General features: G+C 37.2%; 1 protein-coding gene across 1 annotated transcript in view; it reads left to right on the forward strand.

The window, feature by feature from the left end:
- LOC126355010 (armadillo repeat-containing protein 8-like) overlaps positions 1-18,087 on the forward strand; it is a 140,717-nt gene that overhangs the window by 88,180 nt on the left and 34,450 nt on the right. The window contains exon 11 of the mRNA XM_050005150.1: positions 4,159-4,305. Within this exon, the coding sequence (XP_049861107.1) occupies positions 4,159-4,305 (147 nt within the window). The remainder of the gene's footprint in view (positions 1-4,158; positions 4,306-18,087) is intronic.

Here is an 18,087-nt window from a genome sequence, read left to right on the forward strand (position 1 = left end):
GCACAACTGTACAAAAAGAAGGGACCGGTTAGTAGGACATGTTCTGAGGCATCAAGGGATCACAAATTCAGCATTGGAGGGCAGTGCGGAGGGTAAAAATCGTAGAGGGAGACCAAGAAATGAATACACTAAGAAGATTCAGAAGGATGTAGGTTGCAGTAAGTACTGGGAGATGAAGAAGCTTGCACAGGATAGGGTAGCACGGAGAGCGGCATCAAACCAGTCTCAGGACTGAAGACCACAACAACAGCAACCAATTAACATTGTACATCAAAGACTTAGCCACATCCTCGTGTCTTCATGTGTGTCACTGTTTGTCTGTGATCATTACACCTTCATGCCATGGAGATCAGAGTTAGAGTTCCAGCAGTTAAACATGAGAGCAAAGGGCTTCTGCATCAGGAAAATTTTAAAGGCCACATTTTTCAACATAAGCATGTTTTATGTAATTATTAACCAGCTTGCAGTGTTGAGAGAGAGAGAGAGAGAGAGAGAGAGAGAGAGAGAGAGAGAGAGAGAGAGAGAGAGAGGTGGGACAGTTATGGGGACCAGTTCTCAGATGCTGTATTATCTACAATAGGACCATCGCTAGTAAAATATTGAGGTTTACAAAGTAACTTTCAAGCTGGTTACTGCTTTATTTCACATAAAATAGGCAGTCAAAAGACTTTTGAATGTTTGTTTAGTTTGTATGTAATATGTGAACAGATACTGACTCAACATACAGATAATGTGTTGAGCAGCAGGTAGAGACATAAAAAGTTGCTCAGTTGCTAGCAGAACATGCATGCTGGGGGTTTTGTACAAATATAATTATGTATATAGACAGTTCATCAGTTCCCAGAATTGAGAATATTGACAATTTTTGCCTGTTATCATAGTTGATGCTGGTAAGATGTCGGTCCCAGGGATTCCCAGACTTTCAGGAATGTTTTAATTTCAAGTTTAACAATGGATAACAAATGAATTTTTTTGTGTGATCTACTCATAGTTACAGATTTTCAGTTTTCTGATTTTTTGTCCTTTACTTGTACAGTGAAACCTTGCTTCTTTCTGAATTTCATGATTCTATGTCAATGGGAAGTATTCTATATGTTTTAATGACTGAGTTCGGGAGTATCAAAATATGAGACATAAATGGTCATATCTTTTGATTGTATTGATCCAGAAGCCTAACTTTTTTACACAAATGATGGACTATAGGCCTCAATATTTGGTGTAAATTTCAACTTGGTATGTTGTATGGCTACCTGTTCCCAAGGAAAAGGTGGCTTAATGGACAGGTGGATGGATGAACATACAGTCTGAAAAATGACAAAACCCTTTTTTAAAATTTTGTGTGTGATATAATTACAAATTAACAATTTTAGTTGACCCCCCCCCCCCCCCCCCCCCCCCAGTGCTGCGAAACCTTGCTTCTTGCCAAATTTCATGACCCTAGGTCAACAGGAAGTACTCTGATGAGTGAGTTTTTGAGTATCAAAATATGCAATCTAACTGGACATATCTTATGATAGCACTGACTTAGAAACTTACATTTTTTGCACTGCCAAGGGTCTGAAGACCTTAATATGTGACATAAATTTCAACTTGATAAGTCTATCTGTTTCGCAGAAAAATGTTTTTGACAGTCAGACAGATAAACAGATGGACAATGAAGTGATGCTTTAGAGTTCCGTTTGTACCAAATGAGATATAAAAGCCTAAAAAGTTGTTGAACATTTAACTCAGCTCTTATACTTGCTTTCCTCATCATGGACTCTATGTAAAGCATGTGCATGATCCTCGTATACAGATGTTGCTGCTATCTTGTATTTGGTATTAATTATTACACCATTTCAGACTGCAATCTTTTGTATTTCACAACTCAGTTCTCACTTCATTACAGTCTTTGCTCCTTAAGAACCAAAATTAAAATGTAGACCTGGTAACATTTATTGAATAAATTTTTATGAAACGGGTGAACATATAATTTGGAACTACTTAAAATAAATAGTGTATTTTTAGCCACTGTTTACATTCTTTATATATCCTGGAAAACTGAAATTAAATGTTATGGGAATTAAATGTATCAGTTGCCTGAATACATGTCACATATCCATTCATTTTCAACTAATCTTCTGTTTTTTGTGTCAACTATAAAATGAAAATTATTTAAAAAAAAAAGATGTCTTAATATGTGTTTTGAAGTGCTTGTGACAATAAATGATGACTGAATATTGTACCTTAATCAAATATCATTATGCAGTAATTTTGAGTCATAGGTTGCAATTTGAGAACCATTGGCTGTAAACTCAGCCACTTTCATTTTGTAATTTTTTGTTGCTGGTAGGACAGAGATGTATGCTCTGTTGTCTACCAGAAACAGTAGCCTTTGAGGTATAATCTTTGACATACAGTCAATATTGGCAATGTGTAACAACAAAACACCTGACCACCATTGTGTCTGCCTCATCTCTCATTTCTGATTTTGCCATTCACAAGGTGGAGCACATTTTTCTTCACTCCAACTTGCTTCAAAAAGAAAATGATAGTAGCAGTACTTCCCTCTGTTAATGTATCTCGGTTGGCTTCTGCATCTGTTACGAGAATGTTGTTGTCTTTGATTCCTGCTTTCTCTCAGCTTACTCATTGATCCATGCGTGCTATTCATGTAACTGTAATGTATAATATACAGCTGATGACAACCTCTCTTATGAAATTGAATGGATTTCATTAGCTGATCCAGTTCCTATAATTTATTTTATCACGAGACCCTACTTATCTACACCCTCTTCAGAAATAGTTACAATGCTTCAAAAATATCCTGTAAGTTGGTCTAACGACATAAAGTTTTCAGAGTCTTCTGTGTCACATTTTTTACTGCACAACCTTTCATTATTAACAACAGCTGAGTTTGGTTTTTGGTTGCATAACTACAGTTTGTTGACTAAGCTTTTCATTTGGCTCACTTTCTTCAACACTGTTAAGAGGATCTTTTTATGTAAGGAATGTTTCTTTAACTTAGAACTTGTGATAGGTGCCCAAATATTTTCAACAAATTGTGACCCCAGGTTCCTAGTAAATAATTAAACTTTGTAGATTCAGTTGTTATGCTGGGTACTTGAAATTGTGCTTCACCTTTGCAGAAGCAGGTTTGGTAGCACCAAATGGTGGTAATATCATGATGATCTTGTCCACTTCAACTTTTCCTGGAGCTGCAGCATTTTTGGTGGTGACTTCCATGATCTTTTACTTTTTTGTCATACCTAATAAATCATGTTGGGATCATCACTTGAGTGAGCTCATTCCTTATGATTGGCACAAAATCCAATTAAGCCAAACACTCTTTTGGAATACAACACTTTTTATTTTGCAACTCACTTGTCATGTCTTTGCAGTCTATCAAAATGTAAACACAGTAACAGGTATGTTTTTAGTGATATATTCGCAAAACAAGTGAACATACTGTGTAGCATCACTTTTGGCATACTAAACTGCCTGAATCCTTCTCAAGATCTGTGAATATAAGTAAAAAAAGCATGCAGTTGGGTTTTATAACTGTTTGTGCTAAGACATTATTCTGCTTATTTGAAGTGCTACAGGAGGATGATGGGCAGTTAATTATTTTTTCATTAAAGACAGCAATGATTTGATGCACCTTGTTCGTATCAATAACTATCTCTTCGATTATCATGTGTAGCAGGTGATGTTTTCCCTTGAATTCTGTACGCTGTCATGAGACTAGAGGTAGTAGCTGTTGATTGTCATAGCAGATTTGCAACTGTTGTCAACTATTCGTTCTTATTGAATTACTATAATGTCTTACTTCACAGTAGATTACTAAAATATCATAATAGTCATTAGATACTGGTGGCTCTGAAAACATTGTTATAGCAAGAGGAAAAACAAAAGGCAACCTCAGTGTTTGTAAGGAAGTTGCAGAACATGCTTCATAAATGAAATTTTTGTCCCAAGATCCTATGTTATTTTATCTAGCCTCTGTATTGCACCCAAGGTTTTCACTGTTATATTTATTATTTTTATTTATTTATTTGTAAGTATCTTAGATTTGTACATTAAAACAGTATCAGTATTGGAATGGACAAGCTAGTGTTATTTTTGTAGGTCTTTGACTAAGATGTGCCACTCACAAAGTTCATTTTTTTTCTGCTCCAGGCAGTCGTACTTATCCTTGAGGGCAACCACAGCGCAGAGGTGAAGGAGCAGGCGCTATGTATCCTTGCAAACATTGGGGACGGGGAAAGTGCCAAAGAGTACATAATGGCAAATGAAGATGTTCTGAAGAAACTGACAGACTATATGGTTAGTAGTGCTTTTTAAACAGTGAACTATTTTTTTTCTTTCCACATAAGTGTTGAAAGTCGGTGTTGCTGCAGTTTTGTACATGGAGCTACTGAATACAGATTTGTTAAATATCCAGAAGCCATTTATTTTAGCTCATAAGTGGCTAGAAATGGTCTACAGTTGTATTTTATTGCACATTTTATAATTGTAAATAATTAATTTTAAAACATTGCAGTGATGAATTTGTATATATCTTAAAGGGCACAATATTCTGGAGAATTGAACTCACAGTGACAGTTGCATTTCTAGCCAGTGATCAAAGGGTGTGGCCTTCCATTACTTTTTCTCTTTTATTTAATTTTTTATTAATATTTTTCTGTGAAATGTAAATGTTGATATATATAGGTAAATAGATGTAGTCATCAGATTGAAAAATCATTACGATCCTGCCCAAAATGATACTGCTACATCTCAATCTGTTGAAGCAGAAAGAAACTAAAGGCGAAAGTGAAGGGCCTAAGTGAGTGTTACTTCCTTTGTATGTATTGCAGTGTATCTGCAGGTGAATTACCTATCCCTGTGGCACCTGTTAGGTTTCTAGGCTTTGTAGTATGTATGGATTGCAAACATTGCATGTAAGAGAACTTAAAAGTTATATTACATTCTTCACACAGCAGAATACTTACTGTCTTATCACTACATTTTTCAGTCTCGCAAACTAAAAATTGTAACAGCATACAATGAAATGGTTTACGAATAACACAGTTATTTCATAAACAACTCAAGGAGTTTTGCAGGGAAAACGTGTGTGATCGCCACAAAATATGTGAAGTTAGAGTTGTGAAAGAGACAAAGAGCAACTTTGGAACAGGACTTCACACTATTGTGACATGCTGTATTGTTTAATGTGTCACAAGCATGGCTACCCACACCCATATGTGAGCCTCACTCATGCCAGTCCATAGGAAGTCACATTGTGTCGGGCACAGTGAACTTTTCTCTTCCAACAACATAACGTAATTCTATTGTGCAAACGTTTTCTAACAAATACTTTACAGCTCAGACAGGGTAATGCTGAAGAAGTGCTTCATCTGTACACTGGTAGAGGCTAGATAAGAAAGCTTCAAAATACCAGAAAATTTTATACTACAAATGGTAGACACTGTTTCCAACCAATCATTTTAAACATGACAGATGCATGATCAGGCACACACTTCTTTTTATTTGTCACATTCGTAAGTACCATCTGCATCACACCAAATGAGTTTGAAGGTTGGTGCTTGCAAACTTCTCCAATTGGATGTGACAAGTATGCCTTAGTTCTCCTAAATATGCTATTGAGTGTTCAGTACACAGAATTCTTGCATCTTGTTAGTAGAAAACACTTATAAATTAAAGAAACACCAAATACAATTTTTGGAGTGTATTTGGTAAAAACTTAGACCTCACATCCTGTAACATTTATTTACACCTACAAACTTTAACATTCCTACAACAAAACTTTTCAGAATGATTACAAACTGCCAATTGGGCTACAGAAACAAAAATGTGGTTCATACAAGATTGTGCACCTTTTTCATTTTAGGAGACAAGTGAGTCATTTAATTCTATTTTTCATAATTATTGAAATTTTTTCTATAGATCTAAATAAATTGGACTGCTTTTTATGGGCTAACGCAAAAAGTGGTCTGCAAGGCAGAAATAGCAGGTGCCTTTATACTGCGTCATGCATTACTTCATGAAAACGGGAAGTGTCAGCATGAGTGTACTCTTTAGGAGATGATGGAAGCCCATTTTCAACCTAGATTGAAACAATTTAAACTATTCTTTTCATGTGAGAATTTTTTTTTTCAAAAACTTGCATTTCTGTGTAGATATTTTTATCCCTTATTGTTGAAAATGGTAGTTTTCTTGAATATATTCAGTGTTTGACATGTGGTTATGTCACAAAAATGAGACAACATTATGTATTTGTGATACTATATAATTTACTGTAAATATTTTCCTTCCTTCGTGTTTTTTTTATGAAAATACACAAATTAAACTATTTAGTACATTAGTCAGTCAACATTTTCTTTTCATTTTCTCTTGATATTACAAATCTATGTTCTGTTGCAATAGGTGCAGCACTATCCTGAGTAAAGGTTAACCAGCACATACTGTTGAGAGGAAATGGCAGGTTTAATGTCCATGTGTAGTAGCATGTTCGACAGAGTACTGCTTCCTAAACTTGAGCCTTCAAAAACTGTGTTGTAGCATTAGTTCTTTCTTCAGTTGTTAAAAAAGAATTATCATTGGCCATTTGAATATATTTCACTGATGAAGTTCCTTCTAAGTTGAAGCATGACCATATATATGTTAGTGTTGTTTTAACTACATTATGAAAGGATATATGTTGTTCACCACATAGAGGCGGCATAGAGTGGCAGATAGACATAGTGAAAAGACTGCTTGATGATATTCAACTATCAGACTAAATCCTATGTCAGATGTAGACAACAAAACTCACATTCACACAAGTGCAACACACACATACACATGACCAATGTGTTCTCTGGGCCTGAAGACCTGACATTTTTCACCAAGTTGGTGGGGAATATGGAGTAAAGGAGCTTTAATGGATAGAGGTCATTGTGGAAAAGAGAGTTCTAGCTGGATATGTGTAATTTGATGGTCAGGTCATTTGGGAGGATTCCAAGAGTAAGGTAACCAATGCTGGTACACTATTTGAGTTTGGATTGGCATGGGGTAGGGAAATTTTCCTGTATTGGTGCAGATGGAAAGAACAAGGATCCATAATGAAGGATAAAAAAAGTTTAAAATTATGTAAAGATATACGAGCATAGACAAAAAATCACCAACAAAATGTAATGAATGAAGTGCAGGAAAGACAAGGTAAAACCCAAGTAAGTGTAGTCAAAAATGAGATGAGAATGAAATAAAATAATCAGGAAAACAGGACGAAATTAAAGTGAAAGTAAAAATTAAAAGAAGTTGGGCGTCTGTGCCCTGCCCAGATACAACAGTGGCCGTGTGGGTTGTGGGTCTATAGGGTGGGTGGGTGGGTGGTGGGGGTTTGGAGAGAGAGAGAGAGAGAGAGAGAGAGAGAGAGAGAGAGAGAGATTGGGGGGGGGGGGGGGGGGAGAGTGTGTTGGTCCGATAGCTGAATATTATCTATCAGTCTCTTTCATTGTGCCTGTCTGCCACAAAGTGCCTCCTCTATGTGGTGTAGTATCTGCCCTTTTATATTGTTGATATTCCTAACAGATTTAACCGAGCGAGGTGGTGAAATGGTTATCACACTGGACTCGCATTTAGGAAGACAATGGTTCAATCCCGTATCTGGCCATCCTGATTAAGGTTTTTTGCGATTTCTCTAACTCGCTTCAGACAAATGGTTCCTTTGACAGGGCACGGCCGATTTCCTTCCCCGTCCTTACCTAATCTGATGAGACTGATGACCTCGATTTTTGGTCTCTTCTCGCAAATCAACCCAACTCAGCCCCAGATTTTAGTGTTGCTTTACTGACAATGATGAGATTGGCCATATCTTCTAACAAGTAACTTGCAAGAAATATGATATTGCTAAAGCTGTGTGATGATGAGGGTGAAAGTGAACAAGAAAGAAAAAATTTGTAAAATGCTCCCAACAGGCAGAGGTGTTTGTTTAATATTATGTTTCAAAGATATTTAGTGTCCATATATTAAAATACACGCAGCAATTTCCTCATACATGAATGCATTTTAAAGTTTCAGCGCACTGCATAGTTTTATTTTGAATGTCATTATCAATTCTACTTAACAAGATTGACATGCATTCGTATAAAACACATGGCTCGTGTATCATTGTATCGAAGGAAAATTCAATCGAGGAAACATGAACTATGAGACAGAAATGCAGTACTTTCCTTCAGGAGGCAAAATATTTAGTACCCACTTGTACTGGATCCCTCTCATCCTGTCCGTCTCTCCTCCCCAAAGAAGTAAGTAATAGTTCCAAAAGCTAGAGTAATGTTGTAACTTTTACTTTTATGTAGTTCATCTGTGGGTGTATACATGCCAGGATAACTGGGAAATCTGGGAAAAACCAGGAGATTTTTCCATCTGGGAAAAATCCCAGAAAATAATGGAAAATTTAAGAATTCCAGGAATGTTTCATTGTTATAGTTTTCAGTAAAATGTTTTTAATTTTGACTGGTAATGACTCATATACCAACAGAGAATTGTGCTTTAGTCCTCTACTGCAGAATAATACTGCAGCAGTATAATGTAAATGAGAGAATAAAACCAAAATTAAACTTCAGATGCATAGAAAATGTACCTCCTAAAAAAAAAAAAAAAAAAAAAAAATGCAGTGCACACACAAGTGTCTGCTGACAGCAAAATGAGTAATAGGCTTTAGGACAAAGACTATGCAATTCTTTGTAACAATAAACAGATTTTCATGAGCATGACTTTACAGCCACTTACATTTCTAACAAGTTGCGGGAAAATATTGCGAGTTGTAGTTTGAGAAGCATTACTTTCAAAGTAAATTTTCTTTTATTCAAGATGAATTATGGCACTTTTGAGAATGTCTGATGAATTTCTTAAATAACGAAGTGTTTGATCTCATTCAAAACTTGTTGCTTGAGGACCAGCCATGTAGTAAAATTTCTGGCCCATAAGACCAGCCATTTATGCCATTACTTAAAATTTTATTGGCACACACTAAAAAGCAATATTATATGTGAAAGCTTAGCTTTTATTGTAGCTGTGCAGTATGTATATTAATTTAAATCATTGACCTTTCCTATTTGTTTGTTTACACTACCTAACAGTCATGTTGCTATTGTCTGACTACATCACATGTTCTATGCTTTAAGTATCTGGTATCATTGGGTGCCGAGATCACGTAACTTGAGGTATGACTAGCTGACAAAAGCGCATCTCAGTCTCTTATTTCAGTGGTTCAGAAGCTACCGAGCTGTGGTTGGTGGAATTCATATTTGTACTTTCGTAATACAAAAATATGAACTGTATGCATTGTCACACATCAAAGATATTTCCATTTTTTTTTCCTGTGTTTCACTTCATAAAATGTCAAAGTGTTCTATACATCTAATTTCTCCCAGGAAAAAGTCTATTTCTAACCGGGTAGTAAGGGAATATATATATATATATATATTTTTGTTACTTTTCCACATATACACCTGGTTCTACTATGCTGCAGGTAATCACTCCTGGCTTAGATAGTATGGTTTTGTTGCACAAGCATAGTCAGATTGTGCAACATAACTGGGACACATTTGCATCATTGTACTGCAGTTAAATCCTCATGTTAAGTATACAAAGAGCTTACATATTAGCATGTTGGATTGCTGGCCCAAGTGATATTATGAGTAATTAATAAATATAAGACATCTGCCTCTGAAGCTGAGTGCTGATAGCCATTCAGGGGTCTGGATTCACTTCCTGGCTGGGTTGGAGATTTTATCCACTAGGGGACTGGGTGTTGTGTGGTTCTCATCATCATTTCATCATCACTGATGTTCAGATCCTCAAAGTGGCATCAAATGAAAAGACTTGCACCAGTTGGCCAAACAACCCCAGATTGGGTCTTCTGGACAATAATACCATACAGTCATTTTTCCTGTCTCACAATAGGAAGCATACTGTTTCTAAATGTTTTGAAAGAATAGGAATTACTGACTCTACTGAGGTTGCATATGTCAGTGCAAAACAGACTGGTGTAATTCATAAAGTTGAATACTAAAAATAAAGTCATTGACCAGTAAGTGTAATCTTTTATTCCAGTAAGCTGCATACCAAGAACTGCTCAGCCATATATAGGCTGAGTCCATGGGGCTACGTCTTTTTCTACCTTTTCACATTGATTCAGGGGTTTGTAGCTTACCCACATGTTATTATCTTTTATTATATAAATTAAGTTATATTTTAGTGTGACAAAATATGACAGTCATTTCATCTATCTACTACCAGCAAGCCACTGAAAGGTGAATGGCAGAGAATACCATTTGCCACTACCAGACACCCCTTTTCTGTGCCACTTGCAAATGGAGTGAGGGAAAAAAAGACTATCTGTATGAGCCCTAATTTCTCTTGTTTTGTCTTCGTGGTCCTGGGGTGAAATTTAAATTGGTGGCAGTAGAATAGTTTTGTAGTTAGTTGCAAATGCTGGTTCTCTAAATTTTCACAGCAGTGTTTTGTGAAAAGAGCATCCCAAACACTTCAGCAGTGATTTTGCTAAAGAGTAGATTAAAATAAAAAAAGGAAGATAACAGTTTAACATCCTGGTGACATTTTACAAGCTTGGATTGGACATGATTGTGGAAGAAAATTATCTGTGGGATTTTCAGAGGAACCTCCTGGTCATTCACGTGGAATGATTTAGGGGAACCATAGATAAATTTAAGCTGGATGACTAAACAAAGATCTGAATTCTGCTCCTCCTAAACATGAACACAGCACTGTAAATATGTGATATCAAACTCAGTGTATAATTTACTCTTGAACCTTTCTGTATCAGATGAGTTCTCATTAGACAGCACACTTTAAAATTAATATTAAGTTAGATTTAATGTACTTTTCACTACAGTTGATAATAGTCAGGAAGTTGACGAGGATGTAGAATATGTCAGAAGAACAAGAACACACAGTAAATATGTGCAATGAAAGACAAATATGAGTATGCTAATGCACATTCCACAGATCCCAAATGAATGGGTGTGGAACAAGTCAAACAATGTTTAAACATATTTTCGTTTATGAGGTAATAAACACTGAATAGAAGACTCAGTTCACAATACTTATTTGCAACAATCACACCAGAGCACCAAGTTGTACAGCAGTCAGATTGTACTGATATTCACATTATATTATTATTAAAACACACACACACACACACACACATACACACACATACACACACACACACACACACATACACAGACACACACACACACACACACACATATATATATATATATATATATATATATATATATATATATATATATATATATATATATATATATATTAAAAACAAAGATTCCAAGACTTACCAACTTACCAAGCGGGAAAGCGCCGGCAGACAGGCACATGAACAAAACACACAAACACACACACAGAATTACGAGCTTTCGCAACTGGCAGTTGCTTCGTCAGGAAAGAGGGAAGGAGAGGGAAAAATGAAAGGATGTGGGTTTTAAGGGAGAGGGTAAGGAGTCATTCCAATCCCGGGAGCGGAAAGACTTCCCTTAGGGGAAAAAAAGGACAGGTGTACACTCGGATGTGCGGATGGATATGTGTGTGTGTGTGTGTGTGTGTGTGTGTGTGTGTGCGCGAGTGTACACCTGTCCTTTTTTTCCCCTAAGGGAAGTCTTTCCGCTCCCGGGATTGGAATGACTCCTTACCCTCTCCCTTAAAACCCACATCCTTTCATTTTTCCCTCTCCTTCCCTCTTTCCTGACGAAGCAACTGCCAGTTGCGAAAGCTCGTAATTCTGTGTGTGTGTTTGTGTGTTTTGTTCATGTGCCTGTCTGCCGGCGCTTTCCCGCTTGGTAAGTCTTGGAATCTTTGTTTTTAATATATTTTTCCCATGTGGAAGTTTCTTTCTATTTCATTTATATAGGTAGTTAAAGTTTTTGTAGCTGCTGGCAAGTTTCTGAAAATGTGTGTTTGTGAATAACAGACACCTTTTTATACCAAAGTAAGTGACTTTAAATCTTTGTGAAGGTTATTGTTATTTCTGGTACTGACTCCATGAACTGAGTTGTTGGTTTGAAAAGGGAAATATTTTTAGTGGCAAATTTCCTTAAGGAACATATACCTGTATGTTGGGAAGCGGTAGTTAATATCCCAAATTCCCTAAACAGGCCTCTGTAGAATGTTCTTGAGTTCATGCCACAAATAATCCTTATTATACATCTTTGTATCCAGAAAACTTTAGCTTGGCTTGATGGGTTACCCCACATGGCATTTTGGAATTAAAGTGAGCATAGTATACCACCTTTTTCATTTTTTGTGTCCCCAATGTCTGACAATATTCACATTGCAAGTAGAGATCGTTGCTTCAACAATTTTGTAGTGGGTTCCTCCCAGTTGAATTCATTATCAAGCTGTAGTACCAGGAATTTAACACTTCTTCTATCTGTTGATCATAATATTTTAGGCATGTAGTGGTGGGAATCCTGTTAAAAGTTCTGGATTGCACATAGTGTGTTTTTTCAAGTGATGAGATATTGACTAGGAACAATTTACTAATGTCTATGAAAATTTCATTAGCCAATCATTCTAAGACTATGCCTGATTTGTTGTTTACTGCTGCAATGTTCGTATCATCTGCAAACGAAACAAACTTGGCATCTGGTAATGTTACTGATGAAAGTCATTGATACAAAAAGAAAAAGCAAAGACCCTGAGATAGAACATCGTGGGACTCCCTATATAATTAGTTTCCAGTTGGATGATGCCTGATAGCTTAATGTTCATGCCATATAGCAATTATACAAATTGCTATGACTATTGATGTATAGTGATATATTAAAAACAAAGATTCCAAGACTTACCAAGCAGCAAAGTGCCAGTAGATAGCCACAATGAATAAAACACACACACACACACACACACACACACACACACACACACACACACACACACACACACACACACAGAATTTCGAGCTTTCGCAACCGGCGGCTGCTTCGTCAGGAAAGAGGGAAGGAAAAGGAAAGATGAAAGGATGTGGGTTTTAGGGTTTTAAGGGAGAGGGTAAGGAGTCATTCCAATCCCGGGAGCGGAAAGACTTACCTTAGGGGGGAAAAAGGATGGGTATATACACGTGCGCGCGCGCTCTCTCACACACACACACACACACACACACACACACACACACACACACACACACCCATCCATACATACACAGACAGACATATTTAAAGGCAAAGAGTAAGGGCAGAGATGTGAGTCAAGGCGGAAGTGTGGAGGCAAAGATGATGTTGAATGACAGGTGAGGTATGAGTGGCGATAACTTGAAATTAGCGGAGATTGAGGCCTGGTGGATAACGAGAAGAGAGGATATATTGAAGGGCAAGTTCCCATCTCCGGAGTTCGGATAGGTTGGTGTTGGTGGGAAGTATCCAGATAACTCGGACGGTGTAACACTGTGCCAAGATGTGCTGGCCGTGCACCAAGGCATGTTTAGCCACAGGGTGATACTCATTACCAACAAACAGTGTCTGCCTGTGTCCATTCATGCGAATGGACAGTTTTTTGCTGGTCATTCCCACATAGAAAGTGTCACAGTGTAGGCAGGTCAGTTGGTAAATCACGTGGGTGCTTTCACACGTGGCTCTGCCTTTGATCGTGTACACCTTCCGGGTTACAGGACTGGAGTAAGTGGTGGTGGGAGGGTGCATAGGACAGGTTTTACACCGGGGGCGGTTGCAAGGGTAGGAGCCAGAGGGTATGGAAGGTGGTTTGGGGATTTCATAGGGATGAACCAAGAGGTTACGAAGGTTAGGTGGACGGCGGAAAGACACTCTTGGTGGAGTGGGGAGGATTTCATGAAGGATTGATCTCATTTCGGGGCAGGATTTTAGGAAGTCGTATCCCTGCTGGAGAGCCACATTCAGAGTCTGATCCAGTCCCGGGAAGTATCCTGTCACAAGTGGGGCACTTTTGGGGTTCTTCTGTGAGAGGTTCTGGCTTTGAGAGGATGAGGAAGTGGCTCTGGTTATCTGCTTCTGTACCACGTCAGGAGGGTAGTTGCGGGATGAGAAAGCTGTTTTCAGATTGTTGGTGTAATGGTCCAGGGATTCAGGACTGGAGCAGATTCGTTTGCCACGAAGGCCTAGGCTGTAGGGAAGGGACCGTTTGATATGGAATGGGTGGCAGCTGTCATAATGGAGGTACTGTTGCTTGTTGGTGGGTTTGATGTGGACGGATGTGTAAAGCTGGCCATATATATATATTAAAAACAAAGATTCCGAGACGTACCAAGCAGGAAAGTGCCGATAGACAGGCACAATAAAATAACACACAAACACACACACACAGAATTTCGAGCTTTCGCAACCGGCGGCTGCTTCGTCAGGAAAGAAGGAAGAAAAGGAAAGATGAAATGATGTGGATTTTAAGGGAGAGGGTAAGGAGTCATTCCAATCCCGGGAGCGGAAAGACTTACCTTAGACTTTTTATGTATTTTTCCCATGTGGAAGTTCTCTCTCTCTCTCTCTCTCTCTCTCTCTCTCTCTCTCTCTCTCTCTCTCTCTCTATATATATATATATATATATATATATATATATATATATATATATATAAGGGGGAAAGCGCTTTCGCAACCAATGGTTGTTTCTTCAGGAAGGAGAGGGAAAGACGAAAGGATGTGGGTTTTAAGGGAGAGGGTAAGGAGTCATTCCAATCCCGGGAGCGGAAAGACTTCCCTTAGGGGAAAAAAAAAAGACAGGTGTACACTCTCACACACACACACACACACACACACACACACACACACACACACACATATACACATATCCATCCACACATACACAGACACAAGCATATATATATATATATATATATATATATATATATATATATATATATATATATATCTCAGGACATGCTTTGTAACAGTGTTACATGTGGAAGTATGGGAAAAGATCATAAAGGAAATGTAGCTTGCCCCAGAGTGGTACTGGAGTTGGACAGCTGGCAAGTGGCCATAGCTGGAGACAAACTGGCACTGCAATCAGTCAGACTGGATGGCACAGTGGCTTGCAGATCCTATTATTGCCACAAGATGTCACTTCCAACAGAAATTAAGTATTGAACAGATAACTTTTATGCCTCCGGAGAATTTTTCTGACATGCACTTGCTGCATAAATTGAATGTTCTATGAAAGTGCCAAAATTCAGTTACCTAACATTGTTCCCAGAATTTTTGTCATAACTATATGCAGTGGCCCATCAAAAATATTACTGCTGTCCAGCCGTAGATACTGATTACTACCTATTTGAAGCTGGGGTGGGTTGGTTGTTATGTATAATTATGATGAAATTGTGATAATTACCAGGCAAGGAAAAATGTAATACAAAGTGATTATACTGAAAGATTAAGTATTGAATTTCCAGAGCCATGTCACTGCTTTTTCGAACTTGAAGAGAAAAGAGCAGATCATGTTTTTTGTAAAACTTGCCATTTCTCCCCTGCTCATTCATTTTTGTCTTTTCAGAGATGCAAGAATAACTTTTATCTTACTATCAAATGTCTACTGCAGCATGTTTTGTATTATCAATACTTACATGCTCTTGTGCCCATTCGTAACGTGCTAATTACGAGGAATGTATATGATTGTTCTGTTACTGATGACAGTGTGTTAACTATTTTCAAATAAAAACAGGAATTGTTGGTAGATGAAATGAGATCTTCTGTGTTATGAGGGCCAAACTAGTTTGTGTTTATTATGTATTGTCTGTGTATTTATATATTTATGCATGTGTGTTTAAAAGAATGTTTTGTATCAAAGAATTGAATTGCAAAAATATGCATTATTAAATTTGTATTTAAAATATATAGCAAAAGGTGGTTAAAATTTTGCATTCATTGCAATATTTAGACCTAGAAAGATTGGAAAGGTCTTGCATGTCCATCACCTAAAACACAGACAGTGGGATGCAGTATACTGGTTAGGATAGGGAAAATTGTTTCAATAATGCATGCAAAATGTGGCTTTGGGCATTAAGTATCCACAGAGACTTATTACGTGAATACTAGCAGTGCTTTGAGTGTGGAATCAAAATGTACGTCATCCTGTCTTATAAAAATTGTGACTGTTCTCTAGAAAGCAATCTAACTGGAACTTATGTCGTCACAGCTGTGGATATTTGTAAGAAGTAACATAGTGAAGATAATATACTGTAGTGTAAATGGGAATACATTACTATATGTGAAGAACACACTGCTGCAAGGTGCATGTAGCCATAGTAGTTACACATGGTACTTACGAAAGATTTTATTATTGTTGTTATTGTTACAAATTTTTGCCCCCAGGGCAGTGGTTAACTTGAATGTCACATGATTATTCCTTTTTTTCCTTGTTTTTTCTTCTTCTTTGTCTCTTCCCAAAACCACTCTTTGGCTGTGTTCCTGTTTCCTTTGCGCTGTCCTTATTTTGCCTGTATTCTACCTTTCTTTTACTTCAAATTTCATAATGATAATTTTGTTTCTGAAATTGTTTCTTTCATTTATCATTTGATTACGGGTCCCTGCAAATTTAAATTTTCTTCTAGTTCTTGAATCCAATTAGCTTTTTCTATTGAACTGTTTACTACGTAAAAAATCCTCTTGTGTCTGTTGTTGTTCATTCTATGTATGCGTCCATAGAATGTTAGTCGGCACTTTTTGATCATTTCTATGAGCCTATTTGTGTGTTCATATAATTCTTTGGTTGGTTTCTTTATCCATTACCATCTCTGTGTACTGCTCCAAAAATTGTTGTTATTATTTTACATTCTATTTTTTCTGTCTCTGCAATTCCTGACACTCCAATTGTGTTTGTTTCTGATGCATAGAGTGCTTCTGGTGATACAGCTGTTCTGTAGTGCCTCTGTTTGCCATGTCTTGAAACATTTCTTTTACTGTAGTGTGTCTATGCCAGTTTATACACTTTCTGAAGTTTTTCTGTTCTTCTGTTCTTTCTATGTTGGATGCCTTGTTTGATCCCCCCGTTTGTATATATTTCCCAAGATTTTTTAATTTTTCCACTCTTCTAACCTTTCTGTATTTTGTGTACATGGCTTGTTTGTTCTTTCTTTCCATGTATTGCATTTTCTCACATGATGTCTGTAGACATGTTTTTGCAGAAACTTTGTGTAAGGATTCCAGTGCTTCTTGTCTGTTGTTACTGAGTATTTTCAGGTCATCAGCAAATGCAAGGCATTTTATGATCGTCTTGATTCTTCTAACTGAATTCCTTTTACTTTTTCTTCCCATTGTTTGATAATTTTTCCAAGATCATGTTGAAGAAAAGCACTGAGAGATAATCATCTTGTCTGATCCCCATATGTACAGGTATCTTGAATGGGTTTAAGATTTCTCCCATAGATTTTATTTTGGATGTAGTGTCTGTAAATGTCTGTTGTATAAGTGTCCTAGTTTTTCTGCCTATTCCATATTCTTCTAGTGTGTCAAAGACAATCTGCCTATCTGTGGGGTCTTAGACCTTCTTAAAGTCCACAAATATGACTACAGTGTTGTTCGTCTGTGTGACCTTCATGAGTGTTCACAGGTTCGAAATCCATTCGAGACAGAAGCTCTGTTTCTGAAGCCTGCTTAGTATTCATCTGTCTTTGTATCAGCTTGTGGTTTTAGTCTGGTGAGTAATGCCTTGGAAAGAATTTTGTAGGTGACTGGTAGTAATTAGATACCTCTGTAGTTATTAGGGTCTGTCTTGACACCTTTTTTGTGAAGTGGGTGAATCAACCCACATTTCAATTCCTGTGGAATTTTCTCTGTATTCCATATTTCTGTGAGAATTTTATGGATTTTATTTGTCATAGGATTTTATGGATTTTCTTTGTCATGGCTTGGTCTTTGAGTTTCCTGCTCTTGGAGGTAATGATGTCTTCTCCTGGGGCTCTGTTGTTTTTTAGCTGTTTTATAATCTCTTCTAAATCTGTTATTGAAGGTGGTTTTGAATTTGGGTTTGGTACTGTTTTCATGAAGTGTAATTTTTCTTTAGTTTTCTTGCAATTGAGAGGTTTAACAAAATAGTTTTTAAGAATTTTCCTGTTTT

Source organism: Schistocerca gregaria, chromosome 3 (genome assembly GCF_023897955.1).
Source record: "Schistocerca gregaria isolate iqSchGreg1 chromosome 3, iqSchGreg1.2, whole genome shotgun sequence".
NCBI lineage: Eukaryota > Metazoa > Arthropoda > Insecta > Orthoptera > Acrididae > Schistocerca > Schistocerca gregaria.